Source organism: Coccidioides immitis (assembly GCF_000149335.2).
Source record: "Coccidioides immitis RS genomic scaffold supercont3.1, whole genome shotgun sequence".
NCBI classification, from domain to species: Eukaryota; Fungi; Ascomycota; class Eurotiomycetes; order Onygenales; family Onygenaceae; genus Coccidioides; species Coccidioides immitis.
This window is the reverse complement of record NW_004504310.1, coordinates 6,388,705-6,409,771: the sequence shown is the minus strand read 5'-3', so window position 1 is coordinate 6,409,771 and position 21,067 is coordinate 6,388,705. Positions and strand designations below refer to the sequence as shown.

Genomic DNA, 21,067 nt, shown 5'->3' with positions numbered 1-21,067 from the left:
TGGTGGTGGTGGTAGGGGTTGGGCCTGTCGGTTCTGCGAATTGTCTCCACGCCAAGCAAAGTCGAGGGTCTCGGAAGCAAGGCACTGGCGTTGAGGCATCAGATGATATATTCACCGTCGCCAACCCCTGTTCGCCTCCTCACTGCAGCTTCTCCGTGAGCTGATTCTCCAGCATACTCGACTGTTGGCGTTGGACGGTTAGATGTCAATCAGAGTGAGTATGTCTCTTACCGTCCACACCCTCTTAATAGCACATTATATTCCCAAACCTGCCAACAGCTGTCCATTTGCAGGATATGCCTGCAGCTAACTTTGAAACCTCAAAGCTGACCCTCTTTATTGCACCTTGTGATCGTCATTTTCCCGGCAATCTTAGCTGGGCACGAGACACGCCTTAATGGGTCTTCTGTCCAGCCCCCGTTAGTCACAGTCGCTTCTCATCTGATATAAGCTTCAGCGCGTCGCAGCTTTCCCTAGAGTGCTAACTAATATTGACATAGGTGGCGTGCACCTGAAGAGGATCATGTTTAGGCTCTGAGTTTTGAAATGGCGCGTTCAACTTCTTCACCTTCGCGGTCGCTGGCCGAACGTCGGATAAACGACGATGTGGACGACGAATCCTCAGCCCTCCTACCCGTAACTTCCCCTCCGTCGCCATCGACCCTTCGACGTGGCCACGGCATTCAGTTCACCGGATTAGGTCGACCCTCGAGACGCTCACAGGACATGGGCGAGAGATCGAGCCTCCTAGGTGGCGATCATACACAACGCTCCTATACCACGATACCGTCTTCGACGCGGCCGGATGCTTTCTTCAGGCATAACAGTGCGGCTGGAAGTGTTCGGATGTCCAAAAATCATAGCCGTGCAAACTCTCAAGCTACAAAATTTGGCCCTAATGGTGCGGTTGAATGGTCCAACAGCCCTCTTTCACAGGAGGAGACCCGATTTTCAGACAATCGGGTTTGGTACGATCAGTTTACGTCCACTGACTGGGTCCATGATACCATCGCCGACGGAATACGTCTCCGCGAGCTGAGAAGCCGAAGGGATATCCGTGGTCGATTTTTGGCTTGGCTGGACGGTGCCCAAGGATGGATTCTTGTCGCTGTCATTGGTATCGTGACCGCTTGTTTTGCATACTTCGTGGATGTGACCGAAAGGGCTCTATATGACCTGAAGGAAGGCTTTTGCACAGACAACTGGTTCTCCAGTAAGCATCACTGCTGTCTTGGCGAAGATGACTGCTCATCTTGGAGTACGTGGGCCGATATATTCCGGCTTCCAAAAGCAGACAAGGCTTGGGTAGACTTTCTTGCCTTCGTCGCCTGGGCTGTTATTCTGGCTACTGCATCCTGCCTTCTTACTCTTCTCACCAAGACAGTTGTTCCATCTTCAATTTCGCTCTCCACACTTGACGAAGATTTGGCTGCAGGAGGAGCTGGTTCTTCAGAGTATGTTTTCAGCCGAAATGACGGCAAAGCTGGCTCAGATGCTAGCGTAACCGATTTTGAAGAATCTGCACCGCCAATGGTCTACTATTCCGCGGCAGGCAGTGGAGTTGCAGAGGTCAAAGTCATTCTTAGTGGCTTTGTTATTCATGGTTATCTTGGAATGAAAACATTAATCATAAAGACTCTAGCCCTGGTTCTTAGCGTTGCATCTGGTTTGAGTGTTGGCAAGGAAGGTCCTTATGTGCATATTGCCACTGCTATTGGCAATATTTGTTGTCGCATATTTTCAAAGTATCAGCATAATGACGGCAAACGGCGTGAAGTTTTGAGCGCGAGTGCCGCCAGCGGTGTTGGTGTTGCTTTTGGAGCTCCAATTGGAGGCGTTCTATTCAGTTTGGAGGAAGTTAGGTATGTGATCTTCAAAAGCATGAACATGTTCGAGTGTGCTAACTTGTTCTACTTCTAGCTATTATTTCCCTCCTAAGACCCTTTTTCGAACTTTTTTCTGCTGTATTGTAGGTTCAATTTAAACCAAGCTCCAGACACACATCATGGTCCTTAACGCTTACATGCTGCAGGTTGCCGCCCTCTCCCTAAAATTTTTAAACCCATACGGTACCGGAAAGATTGTATTGTTTCAAGTACACTACGTCTCAGACTGGGAAATATTTGAAGTTGCATTGTTTATGATTCTTGGTGCGCTTGGTGGAGCTGCCGGAGCGCTCTTTATCAAAGCATCAAAAATTTGGGCTCAGTCATTTCGAAAGATTCCAGCTATCAAGCGATGGCCAATGCTGGAAGTAATTCTAGTCGCGTTATTAACCGGTATTATGAGTTGGTGGAACCGATATACGAAATTGGCAGTATCTGAGCTCCTTTTCGAACTCGCAAGTCCCTGCGATTACGCCCAGGCAAGCAATACAGGGTTATGTCCGACGAAGGAAGAAATCCCACAAGTAATTCGCTACCTTATTATCGCCTTTGTTATCAAGGCCTTCCTTACGATTGTGACGTTTGGCATTAAGGTACCAGCTGGTATCTATGTACCGTCAATGGTTGTCGGAGGGATGATGGGCAGGATCGTGGGCCACATTGCCCAATATTTTGTTGTTCACTATCCGAATTTCTTCCTTTTTGGAAGCTGCCCAAGCTCTCGAGGCCCTCTAGCGTGCGTTAACCCTGGAGTATATGCCCTTATTGCAGCGGGTTCCACGATGTGCGGCGTGACTAGACTGTCTGTGACCCTAGTTGTGATTTTGTTTGAATTAACCGGTAGCCTTGATCACGTACTTCCGTTCTCTCTTGCGATTTTATGTGCGAAATGGACGGCGAACGCAATGGAGCCTCTGAGTATCTACGTAAGTCCAACGATTAAACAATGGCTTCCCAGATTCCCTAACCGCAAGTTTAGGACCTCCTAACGGACATGAACTCTTATCCCTACCTCGATAACAACCTAAATCCGATTACCGACGCCGAACTCGGTGAAATCGTGCCTTCTGTTCGAAAATCCCGTATTATTGATATTACCGAGTCTCCTCTCGTTCCTGCCTCGGAGCTTCGTACAAAACTTGATATCCTCCTCCGTGGTGGGGAGTTGGATAGTGGTCTTCCTATCCTACGTGATAGCATTCTTGTCGGGTTTATCCCTGCCCCCGAGCTTGAATTCGCGCTTGATAAACTAGAAACAGAAGATGCGATGTGCTTGATGTCAATGCACTCAACATGGGCTGGCTGGAGCAGTGTCGAAGAGCAGGAGGGACTCGAACCGACGGATTTTACGCCTTACATTGACCCGGTATGCCCCACTATTTTCTCCTATGTCGATGAACTCGATTTCTCTTGGTACAACAGCTAATCTCATTTTAGTCCCCTGTGGCACTGGATGTTCATTCCCCGATCAACCTTGTTCATCAATGCTTTGTGAAACTAGGCCTACGATACATGTGTGTACTCCGTGACGGAAAATATGCTGGCCTGGTTCACAAAAAATGGTTCGTGAAATTTATGAAAGAAACCCACAAGTCCGAAGAAGCATGAGCTGCTTGGTAGCCCTGTCAGAGGTAAAACGCGTGTTCGCAGAAAGAGAGCGAGCGAGTGCAAGTACCTGGCTTTGGATGTTCTTTTGTCAATAATATTTCCTGTTGATATGTTTTGGTCCGCACCAGAAGTCCTTGTTTTCCCTTTTGGTGTGGTTCTTTTCTAGAATGCTAAGCTGGATAGCTGGCGCCTTTGTCTGATATCCTTATGGGCACCTAGAGATTACTGTTATAGCTTCTCTGTTCATTCCTTTTTTTTTTTTCTTGGTTTACATACAGATACAGGGCGAGCATGGCAAGATAGTGGCCTTATAGATACCTTTACGACTTGGTCTGAGACTTTATCGGTCTTGTGAAGTAGATAAAATCTACTAGGAGTCATAACATTATATGTTAGCTCCATCTATGCTGAGTGTTGATATTTCACTTGACATTGTGAGAAATAAAAATTCACAAAACAGGGTCGCTGAGTTAGCATCTCATTTACAGGCAGCACCGCGAGGAAAAAGGGATGGGAGAAAAAAAAAGAAAGAAAGAAAGAAAGAGAACATCTCCTGATCCTAGTGTCCCGCAGTGGAAATTTGTTTAAAATGCTTGGAAAAAAAGGCTCCCCCAAATGATTGATGCATTGGAGGCGCCTCCCCTCACCATCAGGGGACAGAACCCTGTGGTCATATTTAGGATAGCTTTGTAATTGTGAGGCTGGAATAAAGCAGGCTGCGGAGCTATCCCTTGAGCATGCTGGTTGTGCGGAATGGCTCTTATAGGTGATACATTGCTCATTGAGTCATTGACCATTCCTTTTTAATAGAAAATACATTCTTTAATAGATGTAGAAATAAGTACATGCCTACTTTGTGAAAAGGAAAAGAGGGTATCAGAAGAGATAAACTGGAAGCCCGTTTATCCCACATGTGACCTGATAACATACTCTGTGTTTCCTTGAACTTATATATATAGTAGTGTGCGCATTGCTAGGGATCATAAAATATACACCTTGACGGTGAAAATATCAGTAATATACTCTGCATTGCAAACCATACCCTTTCCCAAGGGAGTTCCTGACGAGAGAGAGGCTGTGTTTCAGTCTTCAGTCAGCCTCAAAACTGTTCATATTGGTAAGTGCACAAACCGATCGATGCCTGGTTCATTTTCTCTATCAGATGAACATGGTATGAGAGAAGTAAGTAAAATAAAGCAAGAATAGGCAAGGATATATATAAGCGCTAGCTAAGTCATAAGAGCTGGCTTGTAAGGAGACTATATTGCCCCTAATGAGGGAAGGAAATATTGTTTGGCGCCAAGTGACTCAGTTTTCCGCCCGGTGTTAACTGTAACTCACTGATGCTCTGCCCAAAAGCTCATGGTAAAGTGCGTGCTGCGGTAGTTCACTCCATCCCAGCAATAAATGTTAGAGATATGTGAGAAGTAGATCAAGCACGCGTGTATTTGCCACTACCTACTCTCACCTTCGCTCATACCCGAGGAAGCGAAGAGCAATGTCTTGATCCCATACCCAGCCTTCTGGAACCGCTTCGCCAACCCACTCTGATACTTCGGCCGCAGAAGCCCGTCTCCACTCATCGTTTCCATCTAGGTTATCAATCGGAAAGAAAGTATCGCATTCAAAGCCATTGCTGGATCGTGACGGATCGTTTTTCTCGGCTTCCGAAGTAGGCCGACGGACATCTGTCATGACGATCCTCATTTTGCAACCTAGGCCAGTGGGATCTAGATTTAAAGAGGATGCGTATATCTCGGCGCCGCCAATCACAAGGACGTTCCCGAGACTTCTTCGTCGACCATTCTGGGAAAACGGGTTGAAGCTATCTCGTAGGGCGAGAAGAGCAGATCCGATACCATTAGACACAAGGACATCAGGGGTCTCCTTCTCCAATTCCTCGATTGAATCATTTTTCTCCATAGACGAACAGCTCTTGGACTCTGTCCTAAATTCATCTTTCTTCTCCTGCGCTTTTTCCCACTCTCTTTTTCTCGCAGCCTTCCACTCTGCTGCCGCCCGCTCGCATACCATTCCCGACTCGTCGCGCGTTATAATAACATTCAACCGTTTCGGAAGTGGTCGAAATCTGCTAGGGAGGGAATCATATGTTTTCCTTCCCATTATCACCGCATTTAGGGCGTTAGGGGTATGGAGCTGGGGTTGGGCTGCGGCAGGCGGGCGCGTCGTTATGCGTGCAAAAAAGCTCATGTCAGACTTTATGCGAGGCCATGGAAGTGTTCCACAATTCCCGATTCCAAGGCGAGAAATACTGGGGTTTGTATGGGAGGTGACTGGTGTTGTTGCGACGACAAGCGTAAGCGGCGGTAGTTTTGCGGAGTTCGCGAATGCTGAGGGGCAATGGGGAGACATGGTAAAGCCCGCGATGATGGCCTTGATGAAAGGAAAACGCTACTCGTCCGTCTACTGCTTAATCAAATCGTGTACTAAGAATTCAGGGGGCAGATTTACCTGTAAGCACCGAGTTGTACGCTTTGAGTTTGAAGTGTGTGGTGGGAAGACGCGTCTCGCGACCCAAACCCAGCTACGATGCTTGAGCTGAACATTGTCTCTTGTAACACGACTCCATGATGCCTTTTGAATATCAAATTAGTTATAGAATAGAAATTCTGGTATTTTACATCGCCTGAAAACCTGGGTATCTCGAGAAAGCTGTCTCCACCAACTCCGAATAAATATGCCGCCATTTGGAGCCGTTTCACAAAACAAGCCAGTCCCGAAACTTCCCAAAAAACGCCGAGTAATACCAATCCCTCCATGCTTGGCTAAATGCTTGAAAGTCACTGTGAAAGAAACTTCAGCAGCCGTTCATCAATGGCTTTCTTCACCATTTCCACATCCTTGTCTAGCTGCTCCCTCCTCCTTACATCCCTCTCATCTTCGCCCAACATATCCAATTTTCCGAAAAGCCATAGTTCTTTCATGGTTCTGGTCAAGGCCAAGATGTCCTCCACAGCGCGGACCTAGAATTGAAAGAAACGATTTAGCTCACAATCGAAGGAAGGCTATAAGGTAAAGCAAGGCAGGACGGGCTCGAGGGTACGGACAAGAGAAGTTGATTCCACGTCAAGCTGATATGTTTCTATGGCCGAGGCTGTATGGCTGGGATTATTCACCTAGAGACAAGTTAGCTCCACTGGGAAGGACTGTACGCGAAAGAAAGCCCCTGGACCGTACCGTGGCAGCAGCCATGATATTTTCGAATCGCTGGAGAAGTTGGGCGATGTCCGCGTTTATACGGTCTGTTAGGTTGGTGTTAATTAGCACATCGTATGCGCGGTATTCCATTGTAAAACACACTTTGGAATGCTTTGGATGTCGGCTGCTGCGGATCCATTTTGAGGCCAATTGAAGGGCTAGAGTATTCAGGACTCTGAGCCGTTTTTCCATTGTTCGGGATGATGTACTTCATTTGATGCACGCCCAATACACCCACGTGTTTGCATTGTTTGATCGCTATGACCGTTACTAATCAGGACCACATCCGGACTGGCATAGCCCCTTATAGAGGTCAAGGGGTTATTCTAATGCAAGTATGACATGAAGCTGGTATGACGCGGAATTCATTGTCTTTGGGATACTAAAATATTATATCCAGAATACAGCTTGTCGACCATAAAAGCTCATTTCCCCTTTCCTTCAATCCTGTCACTGATCTTGTCTACAATCACATCACCCACTTTGTGCAGGATCTTGCTTGTCATGGACTCTACACTTTCCACATGTCGATTAGCCAATGTTTAGTTTAACTGCTTAAGGGGAACATACCGTTCCTGTCATCGTCACGGTGCCCGCTCCCATAGCCTGACGAGCTGTACTTATTGTCACGGGTGTTAGACCCGTATGAATCATCTCTCTTGCTAGATCCATAGCTAGTATTCCCGGAATAGCCCGAGGAGCCATAGGTGTTGTTATCATCTTTTTTGCCGGAACCATAGCTGGTACTTCCTGAATATCCGGATGACCCATACGTATCATTATCGCGTTTGCTAGATCCGTAAGGATTATCATCCTTCTTGCCGGAGCCGTACCCAGATGACCCGTATGAAGAATCATTATCGCGTCTGCCGTAGGAATCGTTGTCATCTCTCTTGCTAGAGCTGTAGGAAGTGCTTCCCGAATATCCGGACGATCCGTGTGTATCATTGCCGCGTTTACTAGACCCATAGCCGGATGAACCATAGGAGTCCTTGTCATTGTCACGTTTGCTGGAACCATGTGTATCATCACTATCTTTCTTGCTAGACCCATAGCCAGATGAACCATAGGAGTCCTTGTCACGTTTGCTAGAACCATATGAATCATCACTATCTTTCTTGCTAGACCCATAGCCAGACGAGACGTAGGACGTGTCCTTGTCGCGATTATTAGACCCGTAGGAGCCGTTATCATGACGGTTCGAGGAGTACGTATTATCGCCACCAGTGCGGCCTGAAGATCCATATGTATCATTGTCGTGCTTCTTGTTAGAGCCGTAATTGTCGCTTCCAGAATATCCAGATGATCCATAGGACTTATTATTGTCACGTCGACCGGATCCATAGGAATCAGAGCCACCAGTTCGGCCAGACGATCCGTAGGTGTCATCATTTCTCGTTTTAGAACCATAGGAATTGTTCCCGCTGGTACGGCCAGAGGATCCGTACGTATCATTGTCATCACGCCGTGATGAGTCGTAGGAATCATCATCACGTTTGTTGCTAGATCCGTAGCTTCCGCTCATTCCAGCACGGCCGGAGTTTGAATATGAATTGTCGTCGTCGTCTCTCCTGCTGGACCCATAGGTACCATCTCCACGAGAGCCCTAGCCAGGTCAGACCCGTTGGGAACTCGCCAGCACTCTAAAACTTACCCCGTGGGAGCTTCCGCGGCCGGAAGACTGGACGCAGAGATATCGTATTAGAGATATAGATGAAATATTGCTTTGGGGAAGCTTAGCCGACTTACACCGTAGTCGTCATCACGACGGGAAGACTATCCATATATCATTAGTAGGGATCATAAAGCCTGTTCAAAAATACTCAATTGCACGGGGCTTGAGGAATCGTAAGCGAATATGAAGGGGTCTCACGGCATATGAACTGTCATTGCCTCCATAGCCGCTGGTGCTCCGACCCTAGAATATTGAGGTTAAAATGCGAAAATCGGAGCACGTGTATAGGGGATTGGATACATAGTTGCCCTTATCGTTGTAAGACATGATTTACAAAACAGCAAGAAATCAAGCTGGGTTAAGCGGTAGCCGGGAATTTAATTTAAAAAATGGGTTCCAATTGAGAAATGCAATCGAGATAGTATGACGGATCACTAGGGAAAGAGAATGAGGGAACAGAAGGGAAAGCACCCGCTTTTATGTCCCGTTCAGCATCGTGACGAAGCTGTTGAGACCTGATGAAATAGTGGGCGCCAATCCCCTCTGCTCCCGACACCACACGCATGCCCCCTGTATGACCGATCTATGGAATATTATGGCGCAGCTGAGCATCAACCCCCCATCTGGGCAAGAACGAAACCCAATTCCAAATATAACTAGGCAAATACTGGGACTATGTGGCCCATCGCCCTCTATGTATGTCTTGATTCACTGCACATCACAGTGCCAAAGGTTGTTCTGCGTCGGCAGCCAATGGATGACGTTGATTCTTCCGTCGTAACCCCGCAGTCAACCAAAGATTGCCCCGCTGAACATCCAGATCCAGATCGAAATGCATGAAACGTACTCCGTAAAGCTCCTCGCTAAACTAGAAAGGCCGGGGTCATTTTTTGGCCCACTTCGTCGAAAATGCAACGATTTTGCTGGAGTGATCCCGGCGGATACATGTGGCTGGTTCCACCCGAAAGCCACTAGTTTGGGGATATTCGCCACATTCATTCAGGGGATGGCTGCATTGGTGGCTGTGCGACGCCACATGAATTCGTCCACTATTTGCCCCAAGACAACCTATACACTAGAAATACAACATGCTTGCTTGGAGTTGCGAGTGTCGCAGGTCCATGGAGGTATTCAGGGAGTTGGAAGTACTTTGGGTGTGGCGATTTTATCTAACATATTTAGACTAGTTTTAGACGAGTCAGCACGCACGGAAATCGAGAATGAAGAGCGGTATCAGAACACACCATAAACCGTTTATGGAAGTCGGATCGTAGTAAATCCTAGAGCTTCATATTAGCTTTGTTAGTTCTAGAGGTGACGGGCCGGTACATACGTTAACAAACTCCTTTTGTCCTTTGTTTTCTGTGCCTCGCGCCTGATTCTTGAAAACGACATCATCATCCCAGCGCCTTTTCACATTGAAATCTTGGGGGTTTAGCAAGGGATTTCCCCTTGCAATATCGTATTCGCGCTGCTCCTGTTCTTTTGCCGCCTTTTCCTGTTCCTGTACCAGGTTAGGAGAAACATTCCAAAAGCATTCAGGGCTTAGCGGGGCAAACCTCTTTCTCCTTTTGCTCAGCCCTTTCTCGCTTGATCTTCTCCAACTCCCTCATTAACTCTGCTGTTTCATCCTCTTCATCATCACTGTCAAACTGTCAGGATAGACGACCCTGAACGGCTTCCGGGAATGACGAACCTATCCTCTTCACTGCTCTCGCTCTCATCGGCATCCGAGTCCGCATCAATATCCCGAGTCTCCTCTAATATCCTACGGCGTTTTGCTTCAAAATCTTCGGCTGCTATAGGATCTCCACTATCCGAGCCATTTTCTAGAAGGTGTTTTGGGGTCTGTGCGTCTATCGACGGAGCTGGGGCCTTGTTTTCTGGGATACCAGCCTTTTTCGCAAAATGGGCCGCTTCCGCCTTCAAAAGCTCTGCTCTAAGATCGCGAACTTCGGTATCCGCATCGCCGCCTTGTCCTGGTTTCCTGTGATCAGCGTCAGTAGGAATAGCTTCCAAACCCTTATTCACGGTCACTCACCGAACTTTCAGGTGAGTATGTGCCGGAAGGAGTCGTTGATGATAGGCGGGTCCTCGTAGTGCTTCTTTTCCCCGGGCCTGCCATAATGTAAGTGCCTTGAATCGCAAGAGCAGTGCCGCATATCTGGCTTACAGGGTCAAATGTTGGTCGATGTGCTGCCAAAGTGTTAGCGAGATTCGTGCCAAGGCTATCAAGGATTAAGTAGAAATACACACCTGTTGTCATTGTGAGTTCCTGGCTGAGTCGAGAACTGACACTGCATTAGATTAAGACAATGTCGCTATCCTGTTCAATACGTAGAGAAGTGCAGTTTGGTTTGCTTTCTTTTGACGCGGCTTGAGGTCACAGCTGCGCCGAGTTTCGGAATAAATATACTCCGTACTGGAACTAATCGCTCACGTGATTCGTATAGATTACCTCCTAGGTAGACGAAATTGCCCTTTAGGTAGCTTAGCATATGACAAGCATACGAGTCCTCATATATACAGAGTACGGAGTATACAGAGTATATATATATATATATCCTCCATCATGACCTCAGGAGCATGTCGGAAAAATTGGCGCCCGAGCCCTTTGTTCTGTACACTAGTCTCTTTGTAGTCTAGCTCATTACAGAACAGGTCCCGGAGCAGAATGAAAAACGGGTATTGGAAAAATTATGATCACCGCAATAACGTTTTCCCGTTGTTTCTCGTGACGGCCCTAGTAGGTAGTACTTGATGGTGATCTGCGTGTCTCCCGCTCTCCAGTCGCAAATGCGGGCGAGTGAGCTTTAACTGAACGATGGCCAGGGATACAGAGCTCTCGGCAAACGAACGCTCATTTATTCTTGAGGCCTTGCATAACAATGTGCGCCTTGACGGTCGAGCCTTGGATCAATTTCGTCCCCTCAACCTTACCTTTGGCGACGAGTATGGGCACGTGAAGGTCCAGCTCGGGAGGACGACGTGAGTGATTACTATCTCAATTAATTTGCCTGTTGGATGCCGACGTCTTTCAATATAGCTTGCATTGCTGATCCCTAGGTTTTGTATAGTGTAATTGTTCGCATATCCGCCGAAGTGACAGCACCCCGCCCCGAGCGAGACAGCGATGGCATTTTTACTGTGTCTATTGAACTGAATGATATGGCTCTCCCGGGATTCGAGACAGGGCGGTATAAATACCCGAGGGTTTTATTCCAACTTTCGATTGGATTTCGTTTGCTCTGGCAGCGTATTCTAACGGTAGCTTTTTTTCTCTTTTTAGACAATCGGACTTGGAGACGCAACTCTCCCGTACGCTAGACAAAATTGTGCGTCGATCGAATGCTCTGGACACAGAATCATTGTGCATAGCGAAGGGTCTAAGCTGCTGGAACGTCCGAGCGGATGTTCACATCGTTGACGCCGATGGCGGCTTGGTCGACATTTGCTGCCTTGCCATCATGGCTGGTCTTCTCCATTTCCGCATCCCTGAGTCGACCGTTAGTGATGGGAAGGTAACTGTTTATTCTCCCGAAGAGAAAGTGCCGGTGCCTCTTAATCTCACGAAGGTGCCATTATCCATAACCTTCAACCTGTATGATGAAGGCAAAATCACGCTCATGGATGCAACTTCAAGCGAGGAGGCTGTTAGCGAGGGTGCTGTCATTATCGCCTTGGACAAAACGGGCGAAATAGCCCTCTACACGAAAGCTGAAGGAACACCTGCAGACCCCCTAAACATGGTTGCTTGCTCCACGGCCGCTTTGGCGAAGGTCAGAGATCTGAACGCCCTTGTTCAAAAGAGGTTAGGGGAGGATTCGAAGAAGCGGGATCAAAAAGGACTGCGTGCTGAGTCGAGCGCAGCGAATGAGAGATGACCGGCTTGCCGGATCATCCAACTAAGATCGGGATACCATATTCACAGAGCGCGTAAAGCTTGGGCGACTTGCAATGCAGAATCGCCCCCCGCAGGGAGCATCGATAGAAGCTTTGATGCAGCTGAAAATAGGAGCAGGGGCTGGATAAAGGGTTGCTCTCCGAAGGGGAAGGCTTGCCGAGTCGACAGTTTGCTTCTACTATGCCCCATAGGCCACAGAGGGTCGCCAAGGCCGGAATGCCATCCACTTCCGCACTTAAATGTTTGCGGGAGGACGGGCTCAGCCTGAGAGAGATGAAGATGAGAGCGACAGGGTGGCTGAGCAGCGGTGGATTTGCAGTCTTACGTGTAACTCATCTCTAGGGGGGGGGAAAAAAAGAAGAAAAAGAAAACCAAAAAAGGTCCAACAAAAAAAAAAAAATATGAAACCCGCCAAATAAGGCCTGTCTGTGTGTAAATTTTTGTATTACGTATAGAGTAGAGCATACAGGAGAACTGTAATCCGATTCTCGCATCAAGATTATTTACGATATTCACCTTTGAGATGTTCGTTGAAGCACGGAGCGGGCGATGCCATCGTCGCCGCTGACAGACTGAACCGAAAGGGGTGGGCTGCGAGCTTGGAGCCAGTCAGCGTGGTTGGATTCAGCCAGCGTTTCAAGGGCGTGAGCATCAACCATCTTCCGAGCTGTGGCTGTATGGAACCGCATTCATCTGCAGAACACATCTCTTCAAACAGGCCGCTGAATTTCTTTATAACATCGGAGGCAGAAATATTCGTAACGATACCCACACTTGAGGATTTTACTCCGGCAACCGTTTTCGTGCGCAGTTTTCCCCCCGATAACCTGCCCAGACCCCAACGAAGCCGCACAACGCACGCCGCCGAGAAGGACAGTGACTGTCTAATTTCACGGATAGCAGGGCCCTACTCGCATCGATCCCCTTCTCTTCCCTTTTTACTCCTGCCTTCCATGCTGCGACATATTTCAACCATAACGGTATCGCGGTAATCCCGTTGCAACCCACGGAGATATGACCAGCGGTAGGCCACCCGGAGGCCATCCATCCGCTGCCGGCAACAATGATCTTCTCCAGCTCGATGACACTCCGGTATACGGTTCCGGACAGCGCGCTCCCGTGAATGATGACCATCTCCTTGAACGTTATGACATCGACGATTCTGATCTTCCGTCTCCACGCGCGTCAGTCTCTTACGATGAATTTGTTGGCGGCAGGCATCCGTCCACAAGGGCCGGTGCGTCGTCCAATGTCCCCCATCAAGATGGCCTACAGCCACCATCGGCGAGTAGCCAATTCTATGGCGGGGGCCCAGCTACTCGTACCTACTCCCAGACATCGGACCTGCACAACTATCAACGATATTCCGATATAGACGACTTTGACGATGAGAGAGGGTATTACCCCGAGGCCGACCTGGATGGAGACCACCTCCCGATCCGAGATGCACGGGCAAGAGATCGCAATAGTATCCTTACCTTGGGAGGAGGGCTTGTGGGGAGAGCGAAAACTATGCTTGGGATGGCGCCTAAATATTCTGAAATGGACCTGCCTTTGACTGAAGCCGGGGCGCGAGCAAGGGCAGATACGGTCGGAACAGAAGGTGAACCAAGACCAAAATCAAAGAGACGCAGCGCTGGCGATTTCAAATTCGGTTTCGGACGAAGAAAGCCAGATCCTGCGACGCTCGGACCCCGTGTCATCTACCTCAACAACTCCCCTGCAAACCAAGCCAACAAGTACGTAGACAATCACATCTCGACCGCCAAATACAATGTCTTTACATTTCTTCCGAAATTCCTCTTCGAACAATTTTCGAAATACGCCAACCTTTTCTTCTTGTTCACCGCTGCCCTCCAGCAGATACCCAACATTTCGCCGACCAATCGCTACACCACAATTGGCCCTCTCATAATTGTCCTTCTTGTTTCAGCTATTAAAGAACTGATAGAAGACTTTAAACGCAAAAATTCTGATAAATCTCTTAATTATTCGAAAACAAGAGTCCTTCGTGGGGCCGGCTTTGAAGAAACCAGATGGATTGATGTTTCCGTGGGCGACATCCTCAGAGTTGAATCGGAGGAGCCGTTCCCCGCAGATCTTGTACTTCTCGCAAGTTCGGAACCGGAAGGCCTGTGTTACATCGAGACGGCTAATCTAGATGGAGAAACAAACCTGAAAGTCAAGCAAGCAATACCTGAAACCTCTGACCTTGTCAGCCCAGGTCAACTTAGTAGACTGGCTGGTCGAGTGAAATCCGAACAACCCAATAGCAGCTTATATACCTACGAGGCCACATTAACCATGCATTCTGGTGGTGGAGAGAAAGAACTTCCACTTGCTCCCGATCAGTTGCTTCTTCGTGGAGCAACGCTACGCAATACTCCTTGGATCCACGGCGTGGTAGTGTTCACGGGTCATGAAACAAAGCTCATGCGCAATGCAACTGCAACCCCGATCAAAAGAACCGCTGTAGAGCGTATGGTAAATTTGCAGATTTTGATGCTTGTTGCCATCCTCATCGCTCTCAGTCTAATTAGTTCCATTGGAGATTTGATTGTTCGAATTACGGCTTCAAAAAACCTCTCTTACCTGGACTATGGAAACGTCAATGCTGCCGCCCAATTCTTCTCGGATATCTTTACCTACTGGGTTCTCTACTCCAACTTGGTACCTATCTCCCTCTTCGTCACGATAGAAATCGTGAAATACTGTCACGCCTTCTTGATCAACTCCGACCTCGATATCTACTACGACAAAACGGACACTCCTGCTACCTGCCGGACCTCTTCTCTCGTGGAAGAGTTGGGACAAATTGAGTATATTTTCTCAGATAAAACTGGCACTCTAACCTGCAATATGATGGAGTTCAAACAGTGTTCTATTAGTGGCATTCAATACGCAGAAGTGGTTCCCGAAGACCGGAGAGCAACCGATGACGATGATTCTGATACGGCTATGTACGATTTCAAGAGATTGAGACAGAATCTGGAATCGCACCAAACTCGAGATGCTATCAAACAATTTTTAACTCTACTTTCTACGTGCCACACAGTTATTCCTGAACGCAAAGATGAAAAACCAGGCGAAATCAAGTACCAGGCCGCGTCTCCCGATGAAGGAGCGTTGGTTGAAGGGGCAGTTCTGCTCGGTTATCAATTTACGAATAGAAAACCTCGGTCCGTGATAATCTCCGCCAATGGAGAGGAAGAAGAGTACGAATTGCTCGCCGTTTGTGAGTTTAACTCAACAAGAAAGCGTATGTCAACGATTTTCAGATGCCCCGACGGAAAAATTAGAATATACTGCAAAGGTGCCGACACAGTGATTCTCGAGCGGCTTCACTCAAACAACCCAATTGTGGATGTCACTCTTCAGCACTTGGAAGAATACGCATCGGAAGGGCTGCGAACATTGTGTCTTGCCATGAGAGAAATTCCTGAGGAAGAGTTCCAACAGTGGTGGCAGATCTTCGATAAAGCTGCCACGACCGTCAGTGGGAACAGAGCGGAAGAACTTGACAAAGCAGCTGAACTCATCGAGAAGGACTTTTATCTTCTTGGTGCCACCGCCATTGAGGATCGGCTGCAGGACGGTGTTCCGGACACGATCCACACACTTCAGCAGGCAGGGATCAAGATCTGGGTGTTGACTGGGGATCGACAGGAAACAGCTATTAACATTGGCATGAGCTGCAAGCTAATTTCAGAAGATATGACTTTATTGATCATTAATGAAGAGAATGCAGAAGGGACGCGCGAGAGTCTGTCAAAGAAACTGCAGGCAGTACAAAGTCAAACTGGCTCAGACATAGAAACTCTTGCACTTGTTATTGATGGGAAGTCGTTGACATTTGCTTTGGAAAGGGATATGGAGAAGCTTTTCTTGGACCTTGCTGTTCAGTGCAAGGCAGTTATTTGTTGGTATGTTCTGTTTTCACTGATTGATCAAGCACTTTCATATGTTAATACTCGTATAGTCGAGTGTCACCTTTGCAGAAGGCACTGGTTGTTAAGCTTGTCAAGCGACACCTCAAATCACTCCTCCTTGCAATTGGGGATGGCGCGAACGATGTCTCTATGATCCAAGCCGCCCACGTCGGTGTTGGAATAAGTGGTGTTGAAGGCCTTCAAGCAGCGCGAAGTGCTGACGTTTCAATCGCTCAATTTCGCTTCCTTCGGAAATTACTATTGGTTCACGGTGCATGGAGTTATCAACGGATTAGCAAAGTGATTCTCTACTCGTTCTATAAAAATATTGCGCTATACATGACACAGTTTTGGGTATGTATCAAGAGCATCTTTCTCGTTCCATACATCCTTCTAACTTCTTCCAGTATTCGTTCCAAAACTCTTTTTCTGGCCAAGTCATATACGAATCATGGACTCTTTCCTTTTATAATGTCTTTTTCACCGTCCTGCCACCTTTCGCGATGGGCATTTTCGACCAGTTCATTTCCGCAAGGCTGCTTGACCGATATCCACAACTCTACCATCTCGGACAGAAGGGCGTTTTCTTCAAGATGCACAGTTTCTTTTCTTGGGTTGGAAATGGTTTCTACCACTCTCTGATCGCCTATTTCCTTTCGCAAGCAATCTTCCTTTACGACCTGCCAACCAAAGATGGAACGGTTGCGGGGCATTGGGTTTGGGGTACAGCTTTGTATACCGCTGTTCTTGCCACTGTTCTCGGGAAAGCTGCCCTCGTTACCAACATCTGGACCAAATATACGGTGCTCGCCATCCCCGGATCTTTCCTCATCTGGATGGGATTCATACCTGCATACGCTTACGCTGCACCAAATATCGGCGCCGGATTCTCCACCGAGTACCGAGGTATAATTCCTCATCTGTTTCCCTTGCCTACGTTCTGGCTCATGGCAATCGTTCTGCCTGCGATCTGCCTTCTTCGTGACTTCGCCTGGAAATATGCAAAACGGATGTACTACCCGCAAAGCTATCATCATGTACAAGAGATCCAGAAGTACAACGTCCAAGACTACCGGCCACGCATGGAACAATTCCAGAAAGCGATCCGCAAGGTCAGGCAGGTCCAGCGAATGCGCAAGCAGCGTGGATATGCTTTCAGCCAGGCCGATGAAGGCGGGCAGATGAGAGTTGTTAATGCGTATGATACGACGAGAGGTCGAGGACAATATGGTGAGATGGCGAGTTCAAGACCAATGATTTAGGTTCATGTGCTTTGTGTCTTGTTCCTGGCTTAATACTTTGGGAATATATATGGTTTGTGTCACGGTTGTAGCAGGCGTTCTTGATCTGATGATTATTTTTCTAAACCTTTACTGCCTAAGCTTCTTGTGCTTTGTATTTATACCTTTTGATTTATTATTGTCATCGTTCTATATTGATTAGGATGGCATTTCCTTCTCTTCTCTAGGCGAGCATCTTGCCCAAGGAGTCCCTTAAGGCATGGTTGTGCTCCAGTAAATGCTCCTTTTGGTTGTTTATATGATTTGGTGTACTTTTTCTATCTTGACCGACTGTAAGATATATGGACTTATTTCTTTATGGCCGAATCCATACTTTAACCAACAATGAGTCAGCTTATACCGATGGACAACGCCGACTCTGGTTACGTTTGCACTGACCCTCGGGACGTTTAATTGTAGATGGATGTTATTTGATATCAGGAGTAATTTTCTTAAGAAACATATGTAAGATCCCCTATCTTTGGGGAAGGAATCGTTATCATAATAAACTATTTCACTTTTCAAGTCTCATGAGTTGTCATAAAAAGAGCTCTTGCATCGCAGATTTTGAAATATGGGAGGAAAGAAACCAGTTCTTCCTCCGATAGATGGATATTCGTTACCTCGTTCCTGAAATTCAATAACCATAATCATCGTGTACACCTTTCTTCCGGGGGCCTCCATCCTACCCCCAATCCTTCCATAACCAATCGCTCCCTCTCCTCCCAGGTTTCCCCCTTACTCTCCAAGTCGATCACACGTCCTCCACTACCCTCCCGTGCTCGAATGCCGCTTGAATCAAATTTCCAATTATAGGCTTTCTTGGCATATCGACGCAAATCTCTTTCGAATGTTGTGTCACCGGACCAGCCGAGCACTGCGCACCCAACACTCCGCCACGGCGAGATGATAATGTCAACGCGTCGATGGAGGTTTGGGTTCCTTTTTCTGGTAATAGCCGGCTCTTGTGACGGAGTTTCAGAAGTGCTTTTATCGCTGAGGTCGATTTTATCGTCCTGTTCGTCGGAGCTGGGTTGGGCTATTGTCTCATGCTCTTCTGACATCGACTCGGAAGCTGCTGATGAATCGAAGTGTGGATCCTGCCATACAACCAGGGCTTTATCAAGCGTGTCGAAATGGTGCTTCCCTCTTGCAGTTTCACCGCGGTACGGTAACGGTTGCTGATCGCGCTGGGTGTTGGTAAGATGTAATGCGAGGGTATGGGTGATCCAACCGTCTTCCTCGAGACTAGATACCACATCGTAAACAAGGTTGTGCGTGACACCTTCGTCGCGATGGCTGAGAATGATATCTACATCTCCACTCCGTTCTTTGCCTCTTCGGTAACCACCGACAATAATGCATTCGATGCCTTTCTCGTCAAAATCAGAACCTGGTCTCGCTCTGCGAGCATGCTCAAGCACAACACGCGAGATGGATTCGACTTCTGCTCGTGGGATACCCTCCATAAATTCATCGTAATATTTAACTCCGATCTGTTGAACCCGAGACAAACTATCCCAGCCATGTTCAACGACATCATCAAGGTCGCGCCAATTTCTGTGGTAGTAGAAATCCCGGGCTGACTTTGTACCGACTCCCCATATGTTGTAAAACATGTTCAAGGTGGAATACACAGGATCGGTATCAAGCTGGTTCGCTGCTTCCAGTATTCCATCAGGACTCTGCTTCCATTCTGCAAACCAATTTGCTATCCTTGTCTCACATCCGGGGATAGTCAGGACTTCTTCGGGTGTTTGAAGAGGGTAAGGATACGCAGCAATCGCCGCTATAGATGTACTGTAGGCTCGCACCCCAATCTCATCCAAAGTGAGCTCTCGGATTCTCTTGATCTTGAGAAGCTGATTGATGAATCCTTCGTTGGGTGGGTGGAGAGGGGCAGACCGAAGGCATGCATACAGCACATTGTCACGAACCCAATCTGGAGCGGGAGGGAGAGGAGTAGCTCCTTCATGTTCGGACGTTGATTTTCGGTATAGCTTCGGGCGTAGCTTCTGGCTTGGCCTGCTTCCATGGTTTAACCTTGCCCGTTGAGATTTCACGGACGGAACTTGGAGAGGCCGGGGGACTGTCGCTGCATCTGCCCTCGCTCGTTCGAGGATCCCTAGGGAATCTCCATCACTTTTTCGAGAAGGAGTTTGAGGCGTGGAATGGACGGTGTCACATTCCAAACCCAGTCCCAAAGGGGATGTGGTATAGCTAGTGGTATCGGGCCGCGGTTGCTTGCTTGCATAATAAACGGTATATGGTTTCATGGGCAAGGAGTGCCTCGCTGCCAGTGATTCACGTAGCCATTCCAGCCTCAACACCCGTATATCGTTGTCGTGAGGTGGAGATAGCGGAGGATCAATTGATGCTGGAGCCAAAGCAGCTGGAGTTGCCGGTGGCTTTAATACCTTTTTATGACTTTTCTTCGGAGTATCCAGTCTATCGGACCCTTCGAACTCAGACACTGAATCTAGATCAATAGTTTGAGGTTCTTTCACTGGTGAAACCGTGCCTGCAGGGCTATTAAGGCGACGCCTTTTCACCGGGGGGGTACAGGGAGTTTCAGCCGGATGAGAGATCTCCTCGGTCCATAGACCCCTTGCACGAAGTTCTAGGGCAGCGCGCTTTTTTTGAGAGAGCTTCCCAAGCACCAAGCCTGCCTCCCTAATGTCATAGGTCACAAGAGCACCACAGGCTGTCAGGGTCTCCTCCACTCCATGTAATTCTTCAAGGGTGAGATGCGTCGGCAAGACAAATATCGATGGACACGGTTTGAGATCAATTGTGACCGCCTCCAGAGAAGAGAGCCTAGGGATATCACGATTTGGACTTTTCATTTTGAGAGTTAAGGTGTATTATGATCACCCTCATTGCATGACGTGTGGGTGTCCAGTCGCACGAGATAATCCCGGCGTCTCGAATTTGGAGATCATAGGGAGTAGGTTACTCTCAGTCGCGACTCGAATGAGGCGGCTTATCGATGAAGGACAGAAGAAAAACCGAAAGTAAAATGAATTAAGACAACCCGAAAGCTATATACAAGTTGAAGGTCGATAAGAAAAAAGGGAAAGGGGAAGAAAGAGAGCAAGCAAAGGAGACCAGGCCTCTCCATACCTCCAACATCATCGCCGCCAGGGCCTGATGACGATGATCAGTAATCAGATAAGAGATAAGACTCGGCGCGGATAAATAAAAACCCATAGCAGAAATGGGGAGGATTTGTAAACCGTAGATCCACTAGTCCCGATACGTTTACGTCGGAATATACGTTTATCCGAATCCACGGTTGTTTGGAAGTTTAAAAATATATACGTTCCGAATTCGGAAACGTAGCTTCCGATCCTCAACGTAGAAATCGGGAAACGTTCAAACCCCTGATCAACGAATATATCTAGGAACGTTCGGGATACCTTTTCGGGTTTATAAATGTTTATAGTATAGAAACCATTATAGTATAGAAACCATTATAGTATAGAAACCATTATAGTATAGAAACCATTATAGTATAGAAACCATTATAGTATAGAAACCATTATAGTATAGTTACCCCAGCAGAC

General features: G+C 47.6%; 8 protein-coding genes across 8 annotated transcripts; 3 read left to right on the top strand and 5 right to left on the bottom strand.

Annotated features, from left to right (window-relative positions):
- The first annotated feature begins 166 nt into the window (after positions 1-166).
- Positions 167-4,324, top strand: CIMG_00802 (voltage-gated chloride channel). Its single transcript, XM_001247030.2, has 7 exons — positions 167-214; positions 327-419; positions 501-1,862; positions 1,921-1,969; positions 2,033-2,812; positions 2,866-3,252; positions 3,324-4,324. Exons 3-7 carry the CDS (start codon positions 547-549, stop codon positions 3,492-3,494), a joined length of 2,703 nt encoding a protein of 900 aa, XP_001247031.1. The 5' UTR covers positions 167-214; positions 327-419; positions 501-546; the 3' UTR covers positions 3,495-4,324.
- Positions 4,325-4,408: 84 nt separating this feature from the next.
- On the bottom strand, positions 4,409-6,193 carry CIMG_00803 (dihydrofolate reductase). The gene has a single exon (XM_001247031.2). It carries the CDS (start codon positions 5,865-5,867, stop codon positions 4,959-4,961), a length of 909 nt encoding a protein of 302 aa, XP_001247032.2. The 5' UTR covers positions 5,868-6,193; the 3' UTR covers positions 4,409-4,958.
- Positions 6,194-6,295: 102 nt separating this feature from the next.
- Positions 6,296-6,852, bottom strand: CIMG_00804 (uncharacterized protein; the record flags this gene model as incomplete). Its single annotated transcript, XM_001247032.1, has 4 exons — positions 6,296-6,478; positions 6,563-6,631; positions 6,693-6,757; positions 6,816-6,852. The coding sequence occupies 4 exons, from the start codon at positions 6,850-6,852 to the stop codon at positions 6,296-6,298; spliced, it is 354 nt and encodes a 117-aa protein (XP_001247033.1).
- Positions 6,853-7,138: 286 nt separating this feature from the next.
- CIMG_00805 (uncharacterized protein) lies at positions 7,139-8,715 on the bottom strand (the record flags this gene model as incomplete). The annotated part of the gene is made up of 6 exons (XM_001247033.1): positions 7,139-7,224; positions 7,284-8,319; positions 8,368-8,394; positions 8,463-8,489; positions 8,587-8,631; positions 8,689-8,715. The coding sequence occupies 6 exons, from the start codon at positions 8,713-8,715 to the stop codon at positions 7,139-7,141; spliced, it is 1,248 nt and encodes a 415-aa protein (XP_001247034.1).
- A 672-nt stretch (positions 8,716-9,387) lies between these two features.
- On the bottom strand, positions 9,388-10,654 carry CIMG_00806 (pre-mRNA-splicing factor cwc15; the record flags this gene model as incomplete). Its single annotated transcript, XM_001247034.2, has 8 exons — positions 9,388-9,456; positions 9,633-9,668; positions 9,722-9,892; positions 9,948-10,032; positions 10,085-10,375; positions 10,430-10,506; positions 10,562-10,584; positions 10,645-10,654. The coding sequence occupies 8 exons, from the start codon at positions 10,652-10,654 to the stop codon at positions 9,388-9,390; spliced, it is 762 nt and encodes a 253-aa protein (XP_001247035.2).
- Positions 10,655-11,207: 553 nt separating this feature from the next.
- Positions 11,208-12,692, top strand: CIMG_00807 (exosome complex endonuclease 2/ribosomal RNA processing protein). The gene is made up of 3 exons (XM_001247035.2): positions 11,208-11,376; positions 11,466-11,585; positions 11,678-12,692. The coding sequence occupies exons 1-3, from the start codon at positions 11,213-11,215 to the stop codon at positions 12,270-12,272; spliced, it is 879 nt and encodes a 292-aa protein (XP_001247036.1). The 5' UTR covers positions 11,208-11,212; the 3' UTR covers positions 12,273-12,692.
- Positions 12,693-12,971: 279 nt separating this feature from the next.
- Positions 12,972-17,840, top strand: CIMG_00808 (phospholipid-translocating P-type ATPase, flippase). Its single transcript, XM_001247036.2, has 3 exons — positions 12,972-16,215; positions 16,272-16,575; positions 16,629-17,840. Exons 1-3 carry the CDS (start codon positions 13,307-13,309, stop codon positions 17,481-17,483), a joined length of 4,068 nt encoding a protein of 1,355 aa, XP_001247037.1. The 5' UTR covers positions 12,972-13,306; the 3' UTR covers positions 17,484-17,840.
- Positions 17,841-17,974: 134 nt separating this feature from the next.
- On the bottom strand, positions 17,975-20,347 carry CIMG_00809 (high-affinity nickel transporter; the record flags this gene model as incomplete). Its single annotated transcript, XM_001247037.2, has 1 exon — positions 17,975-20,347. One exon carries the CDS (start codon positions 20,345-20,347, stop codon positions 18,152-18,154), a length of 2,196 nt encoding a protein of 731 aa, XP_001247038.2. The 3' UTR covers positions 17,975-18,151.
- Between the last annotated feature and the right edge of the window lie 720 nt (positions 20,348-21,067).